At 52.8% G+C, this 21,137-nt stretch overlaps 3 protein-coding genes across 3 annotated transcripts; 2 read left to right on the plus strand and 1 right to left on the minus strand.

Moving 5' to 3' along the window:
* Positions 1–2,241: 2,241 nt before the first annotated feature.
* On the plus strand, positions 2,242–4,059 carry LINGO3 (leucine rich repeat and Ig domain containing 3; the record flags this gene model as incomplete). Its single annotated transcript, XM_079546949.1, has 1 exon — positions 2,242–4,059. One exon carries the CDS (start codon positions 2,242–2,244, stop codon positions 4,057–4,059), a length of 1,818 nt encoding a protein of 605 aa, XP_079403075.1.
* A 5,442-nt stretch (positions 4,060–9,501) lies between these two features.
* On the plus strand, positions 9,502–11,994 carry PEAK3 (PEAK family member 3; the record flags this gene model as incomplete). The annotated part of the gene is made up of 3 exons (XM_079546751.1): positions 9,502–9,625; positions 9,736–10,322; positions 11,014–11,994. 3 exons carry the CDS (start codon positions 9,502–9,504, stop codon positions 11,992–11,994), a joined length of 1,692 nt encoding a protein of 563 aa, XP_079402877.1.
* Positions 11,995–15,519: 3,525 nt separating this feature from the next.
* Positions 15,520–19,342, minus strand: OAZ1 (ornithine decarboxylase antizyme 1; the record flags this gene model as incomplete). The annotated part of the gene is given in 6 exon segments (XM_079546819.1): positions 15,520–15,949; positions 16,066–16,151; positions 16,621–16,793; positions 16,923–17,009; positions 17,011–17,068; positions 19,227–19,342. Coding segments are annotated over 6 exon segments (651 nt in total). The 3' UTR covers positions 15,520–15,818.
* Between the last annotated feature and the right edge of the window lie 1,795 nt (positions 19,343–21,137).

Consider the following 21,137-nt stretch of genomic DNA (forward strand, 5'->3'; position numbering starts at 1 on the left):
GCACCTCCTGTGCTCCTGGCATCAGCTGCTCTGATTCTGCACCCTAGATCAGATGGAGCAGCCTGGTGGACCAGGAGCCTGTGACCAGCAAGCGTCTTCCTGAAACCCAGAGAGGTTGAGGATGCCCCATCCCTGGGGGTGCTCAAGGCCAGGTTGGAAGGGGTCCTGGGCAGCCTGATCTGGTATTAGATATGGAGGTTGGCAGCCCTGCATGCAGCAGTGGGGGTTGAAGTTTGATCATTGGGGTCCCCTCCAGTCCAAGTCATTCTATGATTCTGTGAAGCCATCGGGGCTGGCCATGCTTAGTATCTGGAGTAGGGGACTGAGTGCACCCTCAGATGACACCAATTGGGGAAGGAGCATCAATCTGCCTGAGGGAAGGATCAATCCCTATGGAGGATGGCTTGGCTGAGGCCGATGGGATGAGCTTCAACAAGACCAAGTGCTGAATCCCCAAATTTTGTTCCCAGCAGCCCCATGCAGTGCTGCAGATGTGGGGCTGAGCAGCTGGGAGCTGCATGGAGGGAGATGTGAGTTGGCAGCTGCGGGTGCTGCTGGGCATGGGGCTGGGACTCCCGTGGGTGCTGCTAAAGCACAATCCAAGAGTGAAAATGGCTTCGAGCAGCAGTCTCTGAGGGCAGCCCCAGTGGGACCATTCTGCAAGCGGATGCAAGAATAAAACAAGACGTTGCTTCAGCTGAAGTAGTTATACTTGCATGTTGTCAAAGCAGAGGAGCCTAGAAATGTCAAGCCTGGCTTGTTTTCTGGTCTTTATTCAGAAAAGGAGAGACCTGGGAGCTGAGGAGCCACTTCTGCACAGCTCTGCCCCACTGTTCAGTTGCTCCATCGCTGCTCCATCGCTGCTCCATGGCTGTGCTGCAGCCTGGGTTCTCCTGGCTCTGCTCCCCAGCCCAGTGAGCAGCAGGCGTGTTATTTTAAAAAACAAATTAAACGTAATGAGCAGCCTCTATCTAGGCCTTTGAGTTGAGTCTTAATTGGCCTCACTCCCCAGAGGCCAGGCAAGCCCCGGAGATGGTGATGCTACGACAGTAATGAGCTATTAATAACCCATAGTGACTTCTCCTGCAGGTTGAGTCTGGGTGCATCCTTCCCAGGTCGGGGAGAGGAGGAACAGAGACCACAAGGATGAAGTCAAAGCATGAGCACACGGCCAGCTCCTCGTGGATCCCAAAAGCAATAGGAATGCATGGCCAGAAAGTGGGGAAAGCAGTGGGACCTGTGACCCCACCCTCCCTAGAGCCCTTCTTTGCACCGCACAGCCCCATGCTAATGCCCTGTGGATGATGGTGATGCTTTCCCTCCTCGCTCAGAGAGACAGGAAAGCGTGGTGAAATTAAGACATGTAAAAAGAAGTCTTTAAAAGATAATCTCCTGTGGCTCCTAAATTGCACCGAGCAATGGGTTTACTGCTGGAGAATTGCTCGGCTTGTATAATAGGATCAGGGCTGAAAATTATCCACAGAGATAGCATCCTTCCCCATGCTGTGGGCACAAAGAGGGTTGGGAATGTCCCTGTGCACCCCGAGGCTGGATCCTGTAGCATTCCAGAAGCAGCCCACAATGCTCTGTCCGAGCAGCCCCGTTGTTTAATTAGGTTAATGACAATGCTTGGTTCAGGAAAGGTGGTTGATGAGCTTTGCAGCAGCGCCGGGATGTACATCTCTAGGAGATTTGGAGCGAAGGAGGAAAAAGAGATTGGGGAAGGGGAAAGAAGCAAAAAGGCAAATGGGCAGCAAGGTGCTAATTGCTCCAAAAGGAGGGCAGCAGTGATTGAGATGTGACAGCAGTAATCCATAATATACCAAGACTGAGCCCGCAGCTTCCCCCAGCCCCACTGTTGAGGGTGGGGAAGGGAGGACTGGCTCCTGCATGAAGCTCTGAGTGCCCTCCATCCTATGCAGGAAGGATAGGCCGTGGATGAGTAGGATTTGTTTCATCAGGCAAGACTCAACCACAGCCACCACAGGGAGCAAGGAGGACGTGGTGTCCCACCTTTGCTCTATGCCTGTGTTTGCAGTGAGTATGGTCCCCAGGCCACAAGAAGAGGTCGGTGGTGTTTCCTGCAGGGTGAGGACCTTCTCAGGGCCATGGACCATGGTTTGGGGTACTGCTCCAAAGGAGGAGTAGCTCACAGCCTGGTGATCTCAATAGAGCTCGCTGCTGACACCCCTCTCTTTCCTTTTCAGGTGTATGGGAGAATGGTAGAGAGTCGGTAAGACCATGCTCTACACCATGACATGTTGGTTCCTGGTCCTGGTCCTCCACCTTGTCCTCCTGAGCCCACTGCAGGTGGCAGCCTGCCCTGCCCGCTGCGAGTGTGCCCCGCAGCTCAAATCAGTGGTGTGTCACCGCAAGCGGCTCACTGCCATCCCCGAGGGCATCCCCACAGAGACCAAGATCCTGGAGCTCAACAAGAACCGCATCCGCTGCCTGAACCCGGGGGACCTCTCCCCATACCCCTTGCTGGAGGAGCTGGACTTCAGCGAGAACATCATCACCAATGTGGAGCCAGGAGCCTTCAGCAACCTGTTCAACCTGCAGACTCTGCGGCTTCGGGGAAACCAGCTCAAGCTCATCCCCCCGGGGGTCTTCACCAAGCTGACCAACCTCACCATCTTGGACATCAGCGAGAACAAACTCGTCATCCTTCTGGACTACATGTTCCAGGACCTGAGGAACCTGAAGAGCCTGGAGGTGGGTGATAATGACCTGGTGTACATCTCCCAGCGCGCCTTCTCAGGGCTGCTCGGCCTGGAGCAACTGACCATTGAGAAGTGCAATCTGACCTCCATCTCGGCTGAGTCACTCTCCTACCTCCAGAACCTCGAGGTGCTGCGGCTCCGGCACCTCAGCATCTCTGCGCTGGAGGAGCAGAACTTCAAGAAGCTCTACAACCTCCTGCAGCTGGAGATCGACAACTGGCCGCTGCTGGAAGACATCTCCCCCACCAGCTTCCAGGGCCTGAACCTCACCTCACTCTCCATCACCTACACCAACATCACAGCCGTGCCCACCGCTGCCTTGAGGAACCTGGTGTACCTCCGCTACCTGAACCTGTCCTACAACCCCATTAGCACTGTGCTGAAGGGCTCCTTTAAAGACCTCATCCGGCTCCAGGAGCTGCATATCGTGGGCGCTCTCTTGGTGTCCGTGGAGCCGCAGGCCTTCTCTGGTCTGAGACAAATCCGTCTGCTCAACCTCTCCAGCAACTTTCTCTCCACACTGGAGGAGAGCACCTTCCACTCTGTGAACACGCTGGAGACGCTGCGGGTGGACAGGAATCCCTTGGCCTGCGACTGCCGCCTCCTCTGGATCCTACAGCGGCGGAAGACGCTCAACTTTGATGGCCAGCAGCCCATGTGCTCCACACCGCCTGAAATCCAGGGGAACGCTCTGCGTGACTTCCCCGACTCCGTGCTCTTCGAGTATTTCACCTGCCAGAAGCCCAAGATCAGGGATCGGAAGCTGCAGCACGTGACGGCCCGCGAAGGGCAGTCCGTGTCCTTCCTGTGCCGGGCGGACGGGGAGCCAGAGCCCTCCATCGTCTGGGTGTCCCCTCAGCACCGCATGATCACCACGCGCAGCACGGGGCGAGCAGTCGTACTGCCGGGGGGCACCCTGGAGATCCGCTTTGCCCAAGTGCAGGACAGCGGTACCTACATCTGCATTGCCAGCAACGCAGGGGGCAACGACACCTATTTTGCCACTCTGACGGTCAAGGGACACCCGAACGATGGCTCCTCCAACGCCAACCGGACTTTGTACCTCAATGAGTTCAATGACACCTACCATAACGACACGCAGGTCTTCTTGAAGTTCACGCTTGATCTCAAGACCATCCTGGTGTCCACAGCCATGGGCTGCATCACCTTCCTCGGCGTGGTCCTCTTCTGCTTCCTGCTCCTCTTCGTTTGGAGCCGGGGCCGAGGGCAGCACAAGAACAATTTCTCGGTGGAGTATTCCTTCCGGAAGGTGGATGGACCCACCACCACCACGGGCCAAGGAGGAGCCAGGAAGTTCAACATGAAGATGATCTGAGCCTCTCCAAAGGAGAACTGTTGGCTGCGCCCGGCCCCGGGCACGGCTGTGGCACAATGGGGCCAGGGGGCACAGGGGCATCAGTGATGTCCTGGGGCATCGACAGGGCCAGCAGCACGGTCAGGGACCGAGGGCTGTTGGACTGGATGATCTTGGAGGTCGTTTCCGACCTTAATGATTCTGTGATTGGATGACCCAGCTGGCCCCAGCCCCGCAGTGACCCCACAAGTGGCCCAGGGGCCATCCCAGCTCCTGATGTAGCTGATGTTTTTGCTACCAACTATGCATTTCTCAGTGAGATCAGCAGCATTTTGGCCTGGGAAAAAAACAAACAAACAAACAAACAAACAAACAGAAAACAACAACTTTTCTTCCCCCTGTTCCCTTTTTTTTTTTTTCTTTTTTTTTTTGTTCTGTTTTTAAGAGACTTAAGAAAACCATCTCGGTGTTATTTATGGTTGTTTTTTTTTTTTCCTCTGACACTTTTTTTAAAATGAATTTCCAAAAGAAAAGTCTTCCGGTGCGACACAGGACTGGGGAGCAGCACTGGGGTGTCCCCAACCCCTCCCTGGGCACAGACAGACCCCAAGGCACGGCCACACCATGGGACCTTCACCTGGGTGACTCCAGCACAGGGCAGCTCAACCCTGTGGGCTGGGGGTGCTCCTGCACAAGCAATAATGATCCGCACCTGTGCAGGTTGGTGCTGGGGTGTGAGAAGGAAGCAATGGAAAAAATGAGGCAACAGGCATTAAGAATTGGAGGAGCAGCCCCACAGGAAGGCTGTAGCCAGGGTTGGGGTTGACCTGTTGGCGGCTGTGGAGCAGTGGGGTGGTTCTGCTGTGGGTGCAAAAAGCAGCTTGGGGTGAATGCAGGGCATTTCCTTCAGCTTGCAAACTTGAAAGCTGCAGGACAGAAGGAGCTGGCTCATCCTGCATGGGGAAGGCCAAAACAAAAAAGAAAGACAGGAGAGAAGAAAGAAAGGAGTTGGAGCTGAGGAACCAGTGGGAGAAGCAACCCCAGAGAAAAGATCCCGGATGGTGCTGCTGCAGCTGGAAGGGGCAGGAAGGTCCTGGCTGTGTGTGCACACGTGCAAAGCATGGGTACATGCACAGCACCCATGCAGGTTCCTCTACTGCTCGTTTCCCCATTTGCCATTGCAGCCATCCTCCAGCAGCTCCTGTTTTCAACATGGGGAGCCCTTGTGGTCCCACTTCTTCCTCTCGCCCTTTTCTGCACTCTCCTCATCCTCAGATCCCACATCTCTCAGTGGTGGGCACTTGCTGCTATGGGGACAGTCCCCAGCGTTGTGATCCTTGTCCTGTTGGTTCTTTCACCTCTGTTTGGCCTCGGGACATGATTTTGGGCTGAGAAAAGGAACCATCCCCATTCTTGTGGGTGTCCCACTGGGTGTCCCTTCTCCTTGGGAACACACCCAAGATCACCAAGACTCCTGCTGGAGTAAATGGCATCCCCAGGCATTTGGGGCTGTGTTTTGGGCACAAACCCCCCAGGCTGCTCCCACACTTTTCCCTGCCCATGTTTTGGAATTGTGATGGGGACATCCATCTCACACTGTCATCCTTCCATGGGTCCCATTGCGTGCCAGGTGCCCCCATGCCCCCCATGTCACCCCACTTGGGGTTGATTTTTACCTGGGGGGTGGGAAGGGTTTGAGCACAAATCCTTGCAGCCAGGAACCTGCCATGTGCAAAAGAAGGTTTGGGCAGTGCAGACCTGCACAGTTTTATATGTGATGAGCATGTGAAATATATATATATATATATAATTTTTTTTTTTTGGGGGGGGGGGGGCGGGGGGGGCAGGGTTTTTGTGATTTGTTTGGGGTTTTTAGTGGTTTTGTTTGGGTTTGTTTTTGTTGTTTTTTTTTTTCCTTTTCTTCCCCATGTGCCTCCAGTACAGGACAGCCACTCGTGCACCGTGCACAGGATCCATGCCATGGCCTCCAGCAGAAGGGCTTAGGCAACACCCAGAGCTCAATTAGGGGCAAACACAGAGCCCAGGGCATTGGGGTGGGATTACCATGCAGGGGGTGAGGGCCCCGGTGAGGTCAGGAGTGGAGGATTTGGGCTTTGCCACTGAGCACCACTGCCAGCCCTGTGAACCCCGTAATAAACGATGTTAAAACAACTTTCAGAGGGGACCGAAGTGCATATTAATAACTAATAAATGATTAATGCGCATGTGTTAACAAGCTGCCACTGCTATTAATCTGTTATTAATTATTAAGGGAGTGTTTGTAAGTATGCCCCGAAGCTGACAGGTGCAAAGCCTTGCAGCCACCCTCCTGCTTGCATGGAGCTGGGGGTGGGGGGGGTTACAGGGATTCATGCACAGCAAGGTGCACACACACACACACACACACACACACACATTTTCTCCATCCTCAGTGCCCCCACAGATCCCTTCCTTTTGCTACACCATCTCAGGCTCAGCTTGCAGTCCCAGACACTGGAAATAGCTGCATGTCGTGGCAGTGTAATTTTTTAGGATTTTGTTTTGTCCAGACCCCTCTAACAAAGCTGGAATCCAAGCCGTGGGGATCTGTGTGCAGCTTGTGGGGGGAAACTGAGGCACAGATGGGCACTGCGGTGGGGCAAAGGGGCTGAAGGCAGCAGCACCAGAAGGGCTGGGGGGAATTTCAACTTCTGAGGGTTATCCTTGAGAAAGTCCCCTTGCCTGTCCCACTTACCCCAGGGGACAACCTGGCATCACACAGGCCCTCTCTGCAAGCTGCCATCGCTTTCCCCATGAGGCGCTTGGATGTCCCCAGTGTCCCTTGCTCAGCTGGTTGGGGACGACCTGCCTTTGTGTCCCCAGCAGTGGGGCTGCTGAGCATCCTGAAACACAGCGTCACCCTGATCCCAGGCTTGTGCCACCCCACAGTCTTGGCTCTCCCAGTATGGGACTGGGGCGGGCACTGTGGGTGGTGAAGCAAAGCAATGCCTCCATCTGCTGGAGGAAAGGGCTCCGAGTGGCTCCCAGCCTCCTCCCCCTGCGCCCCAAAACCACCGTACCCAGCAGGGATTTGAGGATGCTCCTGGGGTGCATCCAGCACAATGGTGGCCCTGTTTGGAAACTGTCCTTTGGCTCTGCAGCTGGCCAGGGCAGGAGAACAAAATTGGGATTTTTCAGTCATTTTCTGCATGGAAAATGTTAACAAGAAAAAGGGCATATCCCCAGAGGGCATGGCAGCTTCAGGGTTGGGTTTGTTGCCCCCACAAATGCCAATGAGGACATGAGTGGGACCTGCACTAGCTCTAGGTGTAACGGGACCGGTGCTGCCGAGCAACTGGATCTGAGTGCAGACCAAAGAAACCAGAGCTGTAGAGAGTGCACTAAGAACAATGACCAAGAAAAGGCCAAAAATAAAGGCAATTAGGGAAAAAAAAATAAAAAGCAATTTTCCAGCAGGTGCATTTAGAGATCTTATCCCCCGCCGGGATGAGAAACCAATTTCCTTATAAATTAGAAAGACTTCAGCTAAGTGGAGGTTCCCCACCTCAGCCCTATAGATCCCCCACTGCAATGTGCGGGTGAGCAATTTCACTTTTGTTTCCATAATCCTGGTGAGCATCTTCCTGCTTCCCAATGGAAGTTAATTTGGAGGATGTCAAAGCTCCAGCCTCCAAATTTTTGCCTGTTGTAGGGCTCCTCCTCCTTGCCTTGCCTTTTCCTTGCCGTTTTCCTCCCCTCCCCTCCTCTCCTTTTCCTTTTCCCTTTCCCTTTCCCTTTCCCTTTCCCTTTCCCTTTCCCTTTCCCTTTCCCTTTCCCTTTCCCTTTCCCTTCCCTTCCCTTCCCTTCCCTTCCCTTCCCTTCCCTTCCCTTCCCTTCCCTTCCCTTCCCTTCCCTTCCCTTCCCTTCCCTTCCCTTCCCTTCCCTTCCCTTCCCTTCCCTTCCCTTCCCTTCCCTTCCCTTTCTTTCCTCTTTCCCTTTCTTTCCTCTTTCCCTTTCCCCTCTCCTTCCCCTTCCCCTTTCCCTTCCCCTTCCCTTTTTCTAACACAAAACCTGTTACCTTTCCTCTCTGCAAACCCACATCTGCTCACCCTGCAGCCTCGATGGTCCCAGGTGAAATTCCAGAGATTTACCTACAGCTGGGCCACAAAACAGCCCACTGATGTTTTAGAGTGTTAATACAGCCCTGAGGACAGAGGGGGAGGGAAGGGATTTCCTGATGTGCAATGGCTGCGGGAAAACCCAGACCAAAAAAAAAAAATGCCAAAGAAAACAAAAAACTCCATCTCCCTGATACATCTGATGTTGTGTTGCTGAGAGCAGGGAATTCAGGGTGCTTTCAGAAGGATTTCCAGCAGCATCCCCCCCTGCCATCCAGCCAGCACCCAGAAGGAGGAGCATGAAGTACATCCGAGCAGCAGCAGGGTGAAGCAAACCCATTGCAACAACCTGCAGCAGTCAGCGTGCACTGCTGAGTGCAATCGGTGCCCCTGGAGCACCCCGGGGTGACGTGGGGAGCAACGCTGAGCCTCGAGCTTCCTTTAAGCTCACGTTGACATTGGTGAATGTGTTTTGAAAGCATCTCTTCCTGCAAGCAGAGGCCATGGCCAGCGCAGGGGGAGCACAGGATGGGGTTTGGGAGTGTTCACAGAGCCCCCAGCAGTGCCAGGAGATGGAAACGGAGCCCTGCAAGCCGCCACCGCTGCCAGGAAAAGCTTGGAGGTAACAAATTGCTCTGCAAACATCTCCCCAAATTCACTTCCCGGCTGCAACCCGCTTAGAATGCTCCAGCCCAAAGTGTTGCACCGCAGTGAGACTTGTGGTTGCAGCAGGGCAATATCGTTCCCCGGGGGGTAGGGAGGCAAATCTGGGCTGAAGTCTGATGATGCTGGAAGCAGAAACCGATGGGTTTTGAGAAAGTCAGCGTTGTTTCAGTACTGTCCATAGCAGCAGGTTTGGAGGTGCAGGTTTGCACCAAGTCTGGACAGAATGGGGAAGTGCAGCCCCATGGGTGGCCCCTTCTCACTGCTCCCCGCTCAGTGTTTGTGTGCTTCCCTCTTTGTGCACAGACTTCTGGATCCCCCTGATCCAAGATCCCAGATCCAGATCCAAGATCAGAGCCCAAGTCCCTGCTTGGGCTGGGAAGGAAGTTTTCCTGCTCTCACTCCCCCCCCCCCCCCCCCCCCCCATCCATCATCTACCTTGTGGCCACCAACCAGGGACCAGCGGGGCAGACCTGGGGTGCACCCCATCCTTCTGCAAACACCCACCAGTGTGCAAAGGCCCCATCAACTTCCACCAGCAGAACAGGGCGTGCAGTCACAGGGAACCCAAACTCCCTGCTTTTCACAAAAGCACGCAGACACGGCCTCCCTGTCCACTGCTTCCCCTTTTTCTTTACCCTCTGGAGCCGACAGCGGAAGCCCTTGGGGGGCCGTGTGCTGACTCCCAGCTCTGTGCAGGGCCATGGCACGCGCCCGCTGTGCCAGCCTGGACCTGGGGGGCTCTATAGCAAACGCCCCCGTGTTGGACACCCTGGAGGAGCACCCACCTCAGACTCCCACCTCAGCCCTCATCTACAGCAACGTGGGTGAGTGACAGCCCGGCATCCAGCCAGAGGGGTGGAGGGGTGCTCAGCACTGGGTTCTGTGTGTGTCTTTGAGGGGAATAACATGGGGTGAATAATTTCTCTCTCCACAGGAGAGCTGCGTGCCCACCTTGTCCCCACCAAGGCCAGCCGAGGGGATGGAGCCAGGAGAGCCCCCCCGCAGCCCAGCCATGACCCCCTGCCTCCCCCCTTGCCCCAAAAACGGCTGCAGCGAGCTGAGTCCCTCCCTGAGCCAGGCACATGGCAGCCCTACCACCAAGACCCCCCGCCACAACTCGGCAGCCCTTGTCCTCACCACAAGGACGCGGCACCCAGAAAGCCCCTGACCAAATCACAGAGCCTGGGGGACACCCGGGGGGTTGTTCTGATGCCCAACCTGGCTGATCTGACATTTGGGACAGGGGACGCGGTGCTGGGCCCGATCCTACAGGGTCTGGAGGACCGGACAGGGCTGTGTGAGGCCATGGTGGGCTGCCACGCTGCTGGCCTGGCCCGGCTCTGTGCCCATGCCATGGAGGGGCTGATGGGGTCCTGGGGGGGGCTGCAGGCCAAGCTGGCAGGGCAGGGCTGGGCTGCGCTCAGGGTGCTGCAGCAGGAGCCATGTTGCCAGAGCGGGGATGCCTGGTATTACCGTGTGGGGGTCACCTTTAGGAAAGAAGAGCTGGAGCTCGCAGCCAAGGTAAGGGGGGTTGGGACAACAGGAGGGGGCTGCAGGCAGAGGGAGCCCTGGGTGGGTGAGTAGGATGGACGGCAATTGGGTGGTTCCTCTTTGGCACCCACTTCTTCATTTGCAAAACAAAGTGGTGCTGAAGGCTCTTGCACATCCAAGGGAGCAAAGGTCCAAGGATGACACAGCTGGGGAAGGTGCACAAGGCCTTGAGGGTTGAGCAGACGTGGAGCAGGGCTGGGTGTCCTGACAATGTGGGGTGAGAGGCAGCACAGCAGCTTTGCAGCTTGGCTGGGACTGACCCCCCTCTTTACACCCTGCTTCTTCATAGAATCACAGAATGGTTTGAATTGAAACGGACACTGAAAGGCCATCTGGCCTCACCCTCTGCACTGAACAGGGACACCCACAGCTCCATCAGGCATTCAAAGCCCCATCATTCAACCTTGGGTGTCTGCAGGGATGGGACATCCCTGTCTGGACAACCGGTGCCAGTGTCTCCCCACCCTTATCGTAGAAAACTTCTTTCTCATATCCAATCTGATTTCATGCTCCAAGCTGTCTCAGCATGCACCAAAGTGTGCAGGGGAGCCCATGCACTGTGCATGGGTAGGAGCTGCACGTGGGTAGGAGCTGCATGATGGCCTGGCTCAGGACAGGTTCTGTCCCAGCACATCTGCCCCTTCCCCATCTCTCCTTGCAGGTCCTCAAGCCAGGCTGCTGCAGCACGGAGATGCAGAGCTCCCTTGGATCACACTGCAGCATCCAGCGCATCATCAGCCGCTTCACCGACCGCCTCCCAGGGGCGTTGGTGCTCCCAGGTCACCCCGGTGAGCAGGGACTGTCCCCAGGCTGCCCTGCTGTTCCCCGTGTCCTGCAGGTCCTCCTTTGCCCAGATGTGCCCTACCAGACCCTGGCAGGGTTTGTGGAGAGCTCCCGTGCACTGCATAGGAGCAGCCCTGGGCACTATGAACGCCTGGCGTGCCTCCTGCTCCTGCAGCTGTGCACAGGGCTGGAGCACCTCAGGGTGCAGAATGTGGGGCAGGGTGACATCTGCTCTGAGAACCTGTTGCTGGTGCAGTGCCCGTGTCCCCCTAGCAGCCAGCAGGACAAGGAGGGATCCGTGGGGCTGTCCCTTCCAAGGCTGCTCATCAGCAACTTCTTCAAGGTGAAAGATAAGACCAGGCCTTGTTCCACCAGCCAAGAGTGGGACTGGACCAAGGGGTCTGCTGCTCTCCCCACCCCGATGGCAGATGAGCTGAACGTAGGCATGCTGATCTATAAGATCTTGCATGTGGATATCTCTCTGGAAAACGCTTTGGATCTGAGAAGAAATCAGCTTCCTGCAATCCCCTCCCTGTCCATCTATTCCATGGGACTCAAGCATTTGACCACGCTGCTTCTCCACCGAGATCCATGCAAGAGGGTCTCCATCAAGGAAGCCAGGCACATCCTGCAGGTCCTGCTCTGGGGGCCTCGCCAGGAGCTCTTTGCTAAGAGCAGGAAGACGCTGGCCCTGCTCCAGAGCTGGCTGGAGATGAAGAGAGCATTGCTGCTGCTGAAGTTGGCTGAGAAGGCGGCTGGAGGGAGCCCTGGCCTCGAGGACTGGCTGTGCTGCCAGTACTTTGTGGAGGCCACCGAGCACATGCTCTACCAAGTCACCCAGACTCTTTACAAGCCATAAAGACCAACCTGCTCAGAAGGTTCCCCTTCAAAGCCAAGAGCCCACGGAGGCTCCAGCTCTCATCTCCCCAACTAAAGCCGATCCTGGCTGGGAAAACTCATTTCCAAATCTGAATCTGCTCCCACACAGCACACAAACAGACCTAAGCAAGCAAGGACCAAACTCTCAGCACAGTACCTTGGCTGCCACGATGCAGATGTGTTTTTGCATCCTCAGCTGATTTTTGCTCAGTGCTTTGAATCCAGCTTATCAGAGCCTCTCAGCAAAGATAGCTGGATGGAAGGCACAGGATGAAGCAGCAGCTCAGCAGCTCATTGCCCTGAGTTAAAGCGAATAAAGCTCAGACTTTTCCCAAAAATCCCTCCTCCTGCACGGCTGCTGCCATTGTTTTAAATAACAATACGAAACAATACATTATTGCTCACTGAAGACGCACTTATGGGAGGAGAAAAGCAACAGATCATACAGCCATGTCCTTTTTAGGAACAGCTTGTGGCACAGTCACAAATAGAAATGACATTCAGAGGAGGAAATAAAGCAGCCACACAGCTTCAATAAAACCCAGAGCTGAACCTCTTAAATTCTGCTCCTTTCTATGCTTTCTTACAGTGCTATGCACCCTGGGGATCTAACGTGGGAGGATCACGAAGCTGAAGTTCACTGCCCTGTGGCAATGAGCTGGAGCTGCAGCGAGCACTTGGTGGGTTTGTGGCTGCTGGGAGATGCTTGCAGGTCTGTAAGAGACCCATTCAAGGTCCTACCAGGAGCCAGCAACCAGCACATCCCATGCATTGCATAGCGATACCTCAAGGTGCATGGGATGTGCAGAAGTCCACGTGAGAAAGACAGAAATTTGATCAACCCAAAGGCCTGGCTGCAGCACATGGGGTGGCAGAGAGGGATTGGCACATCAGGGGCACAAGTTCATTGCACGCAGCACTGGGCTGCACAGCACCTCCTCCCCTCAAACAGGGCTTGCTGGGAAGCACTGCTCACTCGTGGGCAAGATGCTTCCATCTGACTCAGGCTGTGACTCAGCTGGGAGCAGTGCTGCACACAGCCCCATAACCACACCTGTCCAGGGCAGTGCAAAGCGACCCATCTCAAGGACACACTGCACATGCAGTCACTGCTCAGCACAGAGCAGCTCAGCACCTCAGACCCCAACCCGGCCTGTGCAGAGGGCGGGGTGTCATGCAAGGCCCTGCTTGGGAAGCTGGTATAATTATTAACTGAGTAATTATTAATCCGCTCACAGCTATCAGCTGACAGCAGAGCAGTTGCTGCAGGCTGTGTGCACAGGGAGAAAAATGCTCCCAGTCAGCAGGTTCCTACCCTGTCCCCTCGGTGTGCTGCTTCCCCAGGGCACTGCTTTCTTCCAGCCCAGCATGGAAGCATGCTCCATCCCCATCCATTTTCATGGCCATGGGCTCAGGGCTGTACCCAGCTGAAATCACAGACCTTTCCTGCGAGCATCCCTGCCCCAAACATCTCCCAAAGCAAAGCAGCACTGGAAGTGAGACAAAAGATGGCCAGGTCCTTTGGATCAGAGATGGGAAGAAATGGAGATAAGCAAGCTCCTTGCCCAAACACGACTCGCACAGCCCTCTCACAAAGCCAGCATTCTCCCAGTCAGAGCCTTTGGGCCAGAACCACATAGAGGCATTGCCCTGCGTCCTGTAGTATCATGCATGGCTACAAGATGGCAGTAAGAGCCCTGGCAGCACAGCCTGCTTGGGCATTTCACCATGAAAAAATAAAGAAAAACAAACTGCTCTGAATGCCCATTCCAGCCCCAGGCTGGCCGGATCCTGCACTGCTGCCGCTTGCATCCCCAGTTCTGGCTTCCACCTGACCACCACCATCAGCAAACCTCTCCCCTTTTGCTAAGTGGCTCAGAATACCCACGGTCAGCAGGTTTGTAGGGAACCACAGCCTCAGAGCAGAGCTTGGGCTCTGTGTTGGCACACCCTGCAGAAAGCAGACAGCAGCAGCGCTGCTGCAGCACATGGGAGGAAAAGAGATTCCTCTAGAGAACCCTCTTAGGAATTTCAGGCCTTTGCCAACTTGGTGGGGAGAAGCAGAAACATCCTCTCACTCTTCACTCCATCTCCCTCATCCTTCTGTTTTGCTGCTGGCAAGTTCACAGCTCTCCCAAAAAACAATACAGGAAGAGCAGGATTACAAGGCTGCAAGCACTCAGCAGGGGGAAAGAGGGAGAGCTGCTGCTGCACGGGGTCCACCAGGACGCAAGGAGCACACACTGCAGGTGGGAAGGGTCAAGATGTTAGCAAAAGCTTTGTGTAAGCACCCAAAGCTCATTAAACAGACCGTAAGAACGCTCACCCTTAGCAACACTGCTAATTTAACACGCTCCCCGAGAAGACAGTGCCACAACCTTCTGTCACTTTGTGCTGCAGCAGGAGTTTCCACTGCAGGATGTGCTGCCTGCTGCTTTGAGCAAAGCTGGAAGGCTGGCAGGTCGATGTACCCCATGCAATTGCTGAATTGCTTAGCCCAGCACAGCTGCCCAGGTGTCACCCCACACAGCAGACCCCTGTGGTCCCTTTATACAGCCCAACACATGAGCTTTCCTAAGCCCAAGCGCTGCAGACATCAAGGCAGGGGTACAACGTGTTCTGTAACGATGTGCTTGGATTTACACCAACTCGCAGCATGAACAAGGAAACGTTTCAAACCCAGTAAGATAACCTTGCACCCAACACACAAACCATCCCAGCAATTCACTGCTACGCATTTTATAGGCAGTTTGATTGGATCAGATGGTACAAAACAACCCTATAAAGCTGCAGATATAAGCACTAAAAAAAAAAAAAAAAAAAAGTGAAATATGCTTTCAAGTTCAGCCCCTCTGGAGACTTACCTCTGTAGTGAACAGCCTCAGTGCAAGCATTGGTAATTCTAGCAACATGCAAGCACTTTTTTCCTGCAGTTGAGTACTGCAGGCATTAAACAGCTGAGGCTCTACAAACACGCATTACTCAACTCCAGTCCCTTCTCCTCACACTTCAACCCCAATCAGTTTCACCACATCTGCAGCTCCTGTTAAGGAGGCTGCCTGGATTCGGTCACAGTAGCTTAGCAAGTGCCACAAGCCTTCCTAGATCATGACTGCACACAAGCACAGGACTCCACTGCTAGCACCAACAGCCTCCAGAACTACAAGTGTGCATTTGATACTCTGAGACACCTGAACCTCATGGCATGTGCAAGCTGTGCTTCTCAGCATTTCACTGGTGACTGTAATCAGCAGACGCCCCAAGTATCCTATGAAACATTGATAGAGCAGGGATCCGGGGATCACAATTACCAGTGAAATGGATAATCTGCTAATTATTTCAATAAAAGCAGGCTTTTCCTGGACTGCAAGTCCTGTTAGATCATCACCTCGAGTTCCCATCAAGCCACAAGTGACCCAAAGCCTTTCCCTACCTGAAACAGCTGGGATAGATGCAAAGGCACCTCTTCAGAGTGCAAGTCTTAAACAGCTTAAAACCAGCAATAAAAAGTAAAATATAAATTTTTATTTAGAATTAAAGCAAATACTTCAGTATCACAAACACAATATTAAACTTCAAGAAATATACTGCTAATTTGGAGGGAGCATTTATTTTTGCACAACCACAACATGCGCACAAATCCAGAAAAAGATGTGGAGTCTGAAATTTTCAACATCTCACCACCAGAGCAGTTGGTCACAACGTTTCATACAAAGTTACATATACTGTAATAGATGTTGACAAAATTTCTACAGAATCATCTTTATAGACAACAAGAAAGCTCTAAGAGGCAAACATTGCAATCTATTCTTCTTCTGATGAGTCTCTCTCAAACGTGTAGGCCATGAAGCAAGCATCTGGTCTCTTGGGGACAAGGGGATGCCCTGGTCTCACAATCTCAAAGCCCAAAAAGCTGAAAGTACGGAGCAATGCAGCTAGAAAAAAAAAAAGGAAGACATTTCATCACGTGATTCCGTAACAGAAGCTGAAGTATCCACCAAAACCAACTTCAGGTATTGCATCAGCCTTTTAATGCTGAGTTCACACCTACCTCTATCATCTCTGTTCTTGTGGAAACAAATGAACACATGATCAACTTGAAGCTGTTCTTCAGCAAACTCCAGAAGAACTGCAAAACTGTGAGACAAACACAGGGCACTGAGTGCACACAGGCAAGCACTTCCCTCAGATGTAAAGAGCGAGGCCCTGTGAAACCATCCTCGCTCATTGTAAGCACAAGTGAAAGTCAGGGGTTGAAGACTGGCACCAGCAAGAAACACCAAGCCAAGGTTCAAACATGGGGCACAAATCTAAGTCATCGTTACACCAAATTTCTGAAGGGAGAACTGCAGAGACAGACTCAGAATGAGGCTTGTTTTCAGTGGGTAAAGGCAGCCATCGCTACCAGGAGCACAGTTTGCCATCACAGATCTTTTAGTTGGTTCTGGCTGACAGAACAGGCAGAGGATGACCTCAAACCATTTGGTGCTCTCTTACATGAGTGCCACCAAGTAACCAGACTTCCCATTTTAGAGAAATGGAAAACAGTACAGCGTTGCAGACCTTCACGACAATTTATACTGAAGTTGCATTTTATTCCACCCACCTGTCCTTGCTCCCTTCAGGCAGAGCACCACTGGGTATTTCAATATAGAGGTTGTTGTTGTTCAGCACTGCTCTCCAACTAATGTGTTTGGCATCTGTAAGCCTTGACTGGACATTCAGAATTCTTGTCCTGTTATTAGATGTTAGTTCTTCTGTCACATTCAGCCGATTATCCTGCAGAATTAAGAATCGCAACATTACTTCCAGTTCATTCTGGAGATAGGTTAACTTCCATGGAAAGGTTTATGGCAAAAGAGCCCTCCCACCAACCAGAGAGAGCTGCTAAACAACACTCATACTCACCGAATAAAATAAATTAGCTGAAAGATTGTGATCCCTCTGACTATTCCCTCGCCCACCTGGGATCTTCAGGGGTGGGTGAGGGACATCAGGAGCACCACCGAGGCCCCGGACCCAGGTTACTACAGCAATTGAAGGGAACCCTGGAACTAGAGAAGGATCACAGTCAGAGGTAAGCAAGCGTTAAGAGTCATGAAAATTCTAAGTTTTATAAGCGTTAGATGGCAGTGTTTTTGATTTTGTTTTTTTTAAATAAACCTAGATCAAGGGAACTCCTCCTGCTGCAACCTAGTTGGTAGCAAGACACAGGAACATCCAGGCCAGGCAAAGAACATCACCTAAAGTCCAGAGCCAGAAGCACCAGAAAGGCATCAATGGAGTATCTGGATGGAAACACTGGTTTGGAGGGTGAAAATACTCTCAGTTTTTATTTCCTGTATTTGCTGAATGTTTGACCCAATCTCAAGAAAGGGACCATTTCACTCTTGCGTACGTGATGCCACAGACCCCATTTTCTTCCCCATCTTGATCTCTAAGAGATCACAACTGGCCCAGCAAGCTAGAGATCCTCTTCCTTACATACAAGATATGTAGCCTTAATTAGATTAGAATTTTGCATCAGTGCTTTTAGCTTGAGATCAGAAAAAACATAAAATAGCATTATCTGTGAGACTGTCTCAATAGCTCCTACGATGCAAAGCTCAGAAAGCAAGCTCTGGTTTCAACGCAAATCCAAATATCCGAAAAATCTAAGAGCCTTCCTGACTTTTAGAGCCTTCTTACACCACTCAGCCACGCCGTGGTACTTTGGGTGAAGGATGTTCTGTCGAGACAGGAGCCTTTCTTGTACACACGCTGAGTTCCATCCCATCCATCAGGCTGCATCACTGTGAGCAAGCCTTTACTGTACAAACAGCAGAAGCTGTGCCTGGCCCCTCCCTCTGCACCATCCCTCACCCTGCAGGCTCACTCTTGAGTTGCGTCATCTCAGCAGATGCAGCAATCGAGGCCCTTAGGGAAATTTTCACAATCGTCCTGTCTGTGAGTGCCAGCAGCCATTTGCAAATCAGAATAAACACGTACAAAATAATCCACCATTTTGCACAGTTCACACGAGTTTAATTTTTTTTTCTTTTTTTCTTTTTTTTTTTTTTTAAACGAGCTTGACGTCTGTGATGAATAATCCAGACTGTAAAGGCAATGAATGGCCTTATAGGTCTAATATTATATGCTGGAAGCATTAGTAAGCACAGCAGCTATAAAGTTATTAAGCTAAATATAAACGATAATTTGCTCAATCTCAATTAAATAAGGGTTCAATCCACTATTTTAGGACCTCTGGAATACTTCAATAGCAGCCTTACTTCTGAATCACTGCAGATCCCTGTATTCCTCATCAGCCTCAAAATAAGCCCTTAAACAAACCTGGGCAGCACTAACCCTTTTTGTGACCTCACCTTTCACCCCCAAGTATACAACAAAGGCTGTTCACACCTTGCAATTCTGTGTTTTAGTGATGCTCGGGCACATCTACTCCGGTTGAAAAAAAAAAAAAAAAAAAAAACACTATCACCATTCTGAAGGATAAAAACAGCTTTTGGTGACGTTGTGGAGTTGCTCTCCATCCTGAAGCAGCTGCATCCATCGCTTCCCACGCAGAGGGCACAGCGATGCTCCTCAGCCTCCACCTCCTAACACCACTCAGCCCAAAGCTCTGCATCCCCAACATCTGCCGGCATTATTTAATCCCCGCTCGACTTTTAAACTACCAGCTCCCATAACGCTCTGCTTTGGGCTCAGCGCCCTCGATTCGTCGTTCTCCAGCAGACCTGCGCTTACATAAGGGGATAACAGCTCGCACTGCATCGCAATGCATCTCCCAGCCCCGTCAGGCCCGGTTCCTTTTCCCTGCGGTGCCCCCCGCCCATCCCCCCCCCCCCCCCCCCCCCCTCCACCCCCCAGCAAACGTGGCACCGAGCCGCGTGGGGCGGGGATGGGGGAGGCGATGCGTGGGGGTGTAACCGCGTTACACGGGCAGCCTTCAGACGTCGAAATAAATACATTTTTCTTTATTGCCTTTTTGTCGTTGTTGTCTTTTTTTGTGGTGGTTTTTTTTTTGGTTTTTTTTTTTTTTTTCCTCCTTTTCCCCACCCGCCCCCCCTCCCCTGCCTTGTATGAGTGAGGAGGCCGCAGCACCGCCCCGCCCCCACCCGCCCCACAGCACCCCTCCCCCTCCCCCCCCCAACCCTGAGGGGGGGGCACCAGGGCGGGCCTTGAGGGAAGGGGAGGGAGGCCCCAACCCCTCACCTGCTCTGTCCGGTACTGAGGCTCAGCACAGCGGGCATGATGGTACTTTTATTCCCCTCTTTCTCTCTAGCGAAGCAGTGACTGTTGAGTATCCGCTGCAGGGAGGATTTCACCATCCGGCCGCTCTGGTCCGAACCCCGAAACCCTCCGCCGCCCCCCGCCGACCGCTCTCCAGGCACTGCTACACAAAATGGCACCCCGGCCGCGGTGGGTTCTTATATACCCTCGGGAAAGCCACGCCCCCTCCTGTGGTGACGCACCGTTGGCTGGGTCACGCCCCCGGACGGGAGATGATTCTTTGGCAGTGGATGGATCAACTGTCCATGATAAAGCCCCGCTTTCCATTGGCTGAAACGAGCGCAGAGGCGGAACGAGAAGCTCTTTCCCTATTGGTGGGCAGCGCGATGCGTGGGAGGAGGGGCACAGAGGGTTCCGATTGGCTGCGCCAGGCGAGAGTGGGCGGGGCTCGGCTGGGAGCCTTCTACACAGCGCCGTAAGCCCGCACTTCCCTCCGCACCGCAGGTTCGAATCCCGCGTTCCCCGACTGTGCCTCGCTGAGGTAAACTGCGACGGGAGGGCGGGGCTCGGCGCATGCGCGGAAGGAAAGAGCGGGAGTGGCTGCCGCGAGCGCCCCTCAGCGGCGCGCTGTGAAGGCGGGGGCGTCGATCCCATCAATCAATAACTGCCCGCCCCAGGGTAGGGCGGGTGGTCCTGAAAGGGTGACCAAAGTGCTTTCCTGAAGCTTTTTATTTCGTTTGTTGTGCCTGCGTTTGGTCGGTGCTAGGGTCAAGTATTACAAGCAGTTTTTTCTCACAGCCGTCCCAAACTTGGCCCCAAATCTCCCCTGCTCCTCGCACATCTCTTCCAGTACCCCCAGATTCCTCCTTCCTATACACAGATCCTCCCATACCCCTCACACTCCCCCATTAACACTATACACCCATGCACCCCATTAACTGTGCCTTCACCCCAATTCTGGGGTCACCCCAACCCTCCCTTCACTCTCGCTGTCCTCAATCTCCCCCAAAATGCTCCCAGATTCTTCCCTTAACCATTTATATACCCAAATCCTGCCCCTATTAATCCCTGATATACCCACGTTCCTCCCCAATATCCCTCTGATCTCCCAATATCCCTCTGATCTCCCAATATGAGTCCCCCCATACCCCCCAGATGTCTCTATTCAATTCTTCATGCAGCCCAGGCAATTCCAAGCCTGTTTTATTCCCTCCAGCTATCAAGTTGCTGCGTTTGAGTATTTCCACATTTTTCACCGTGTCTCTTATGCTTATTTGCTTTAAGATATTCCCATCCAAAAGCTCTGAGCTTTTGGGGGTAAAGCATTCATTGGTTCCACTTTGAACAAGAACCGAAATCCTCACCCTCTGAAACTGCTCTGATTGACTGCAATGGAACAAAGCATATTGCCAAAGAAACCATTGTCTCTTTTCCTGCAGCTTAGATGACAAGCCTGGCATGGTCAGCAGGCAGTGACTGCTCTGGGAGTCATGGCAAGTAAGAAGTACAAGAGAAAAAGCCTTTTCCTGCTGCAGGTAGCTGCTCTTAGCTCCTGGAATACAGAATAACTGTGGTATGAGTGCTTTCATCCTGCTTTCTACACGTTGATTTATGGACGGGAAGCTGATTGCCATTTAATGTATTACCCAGAGACCAACTTGAAACAATAGGATAGCTGCGACTCGGGAAAATTGGGAGCAAATGAAGCACATCAGAGAAGATTTGGCAATTCACGTTTTGTGTGTTGTTTTAGCAAGGCTTTCCTGAATGGAGGGATGGATCTATTAGGCTGCCTTAGCGTTTTGTTTTAGGTTTCATTATTTCTAATAATGGTGTTTATTATTTATGTAGTAATCCGACTGTAATTCCTGATAATGGCACAGTGTCAAAGGG

Source organism: Tetrao urogallus (genome assembly GCF_951394365.1).
Source record: "Tetrao urogallus genome assembly, chromosome: 25".
Lineage (NCBI taxonomy): Eukaryota > Metazoa > Chordata > Aves > Galliformes > Phasianidae > Tetrao > Tetrao urogallus.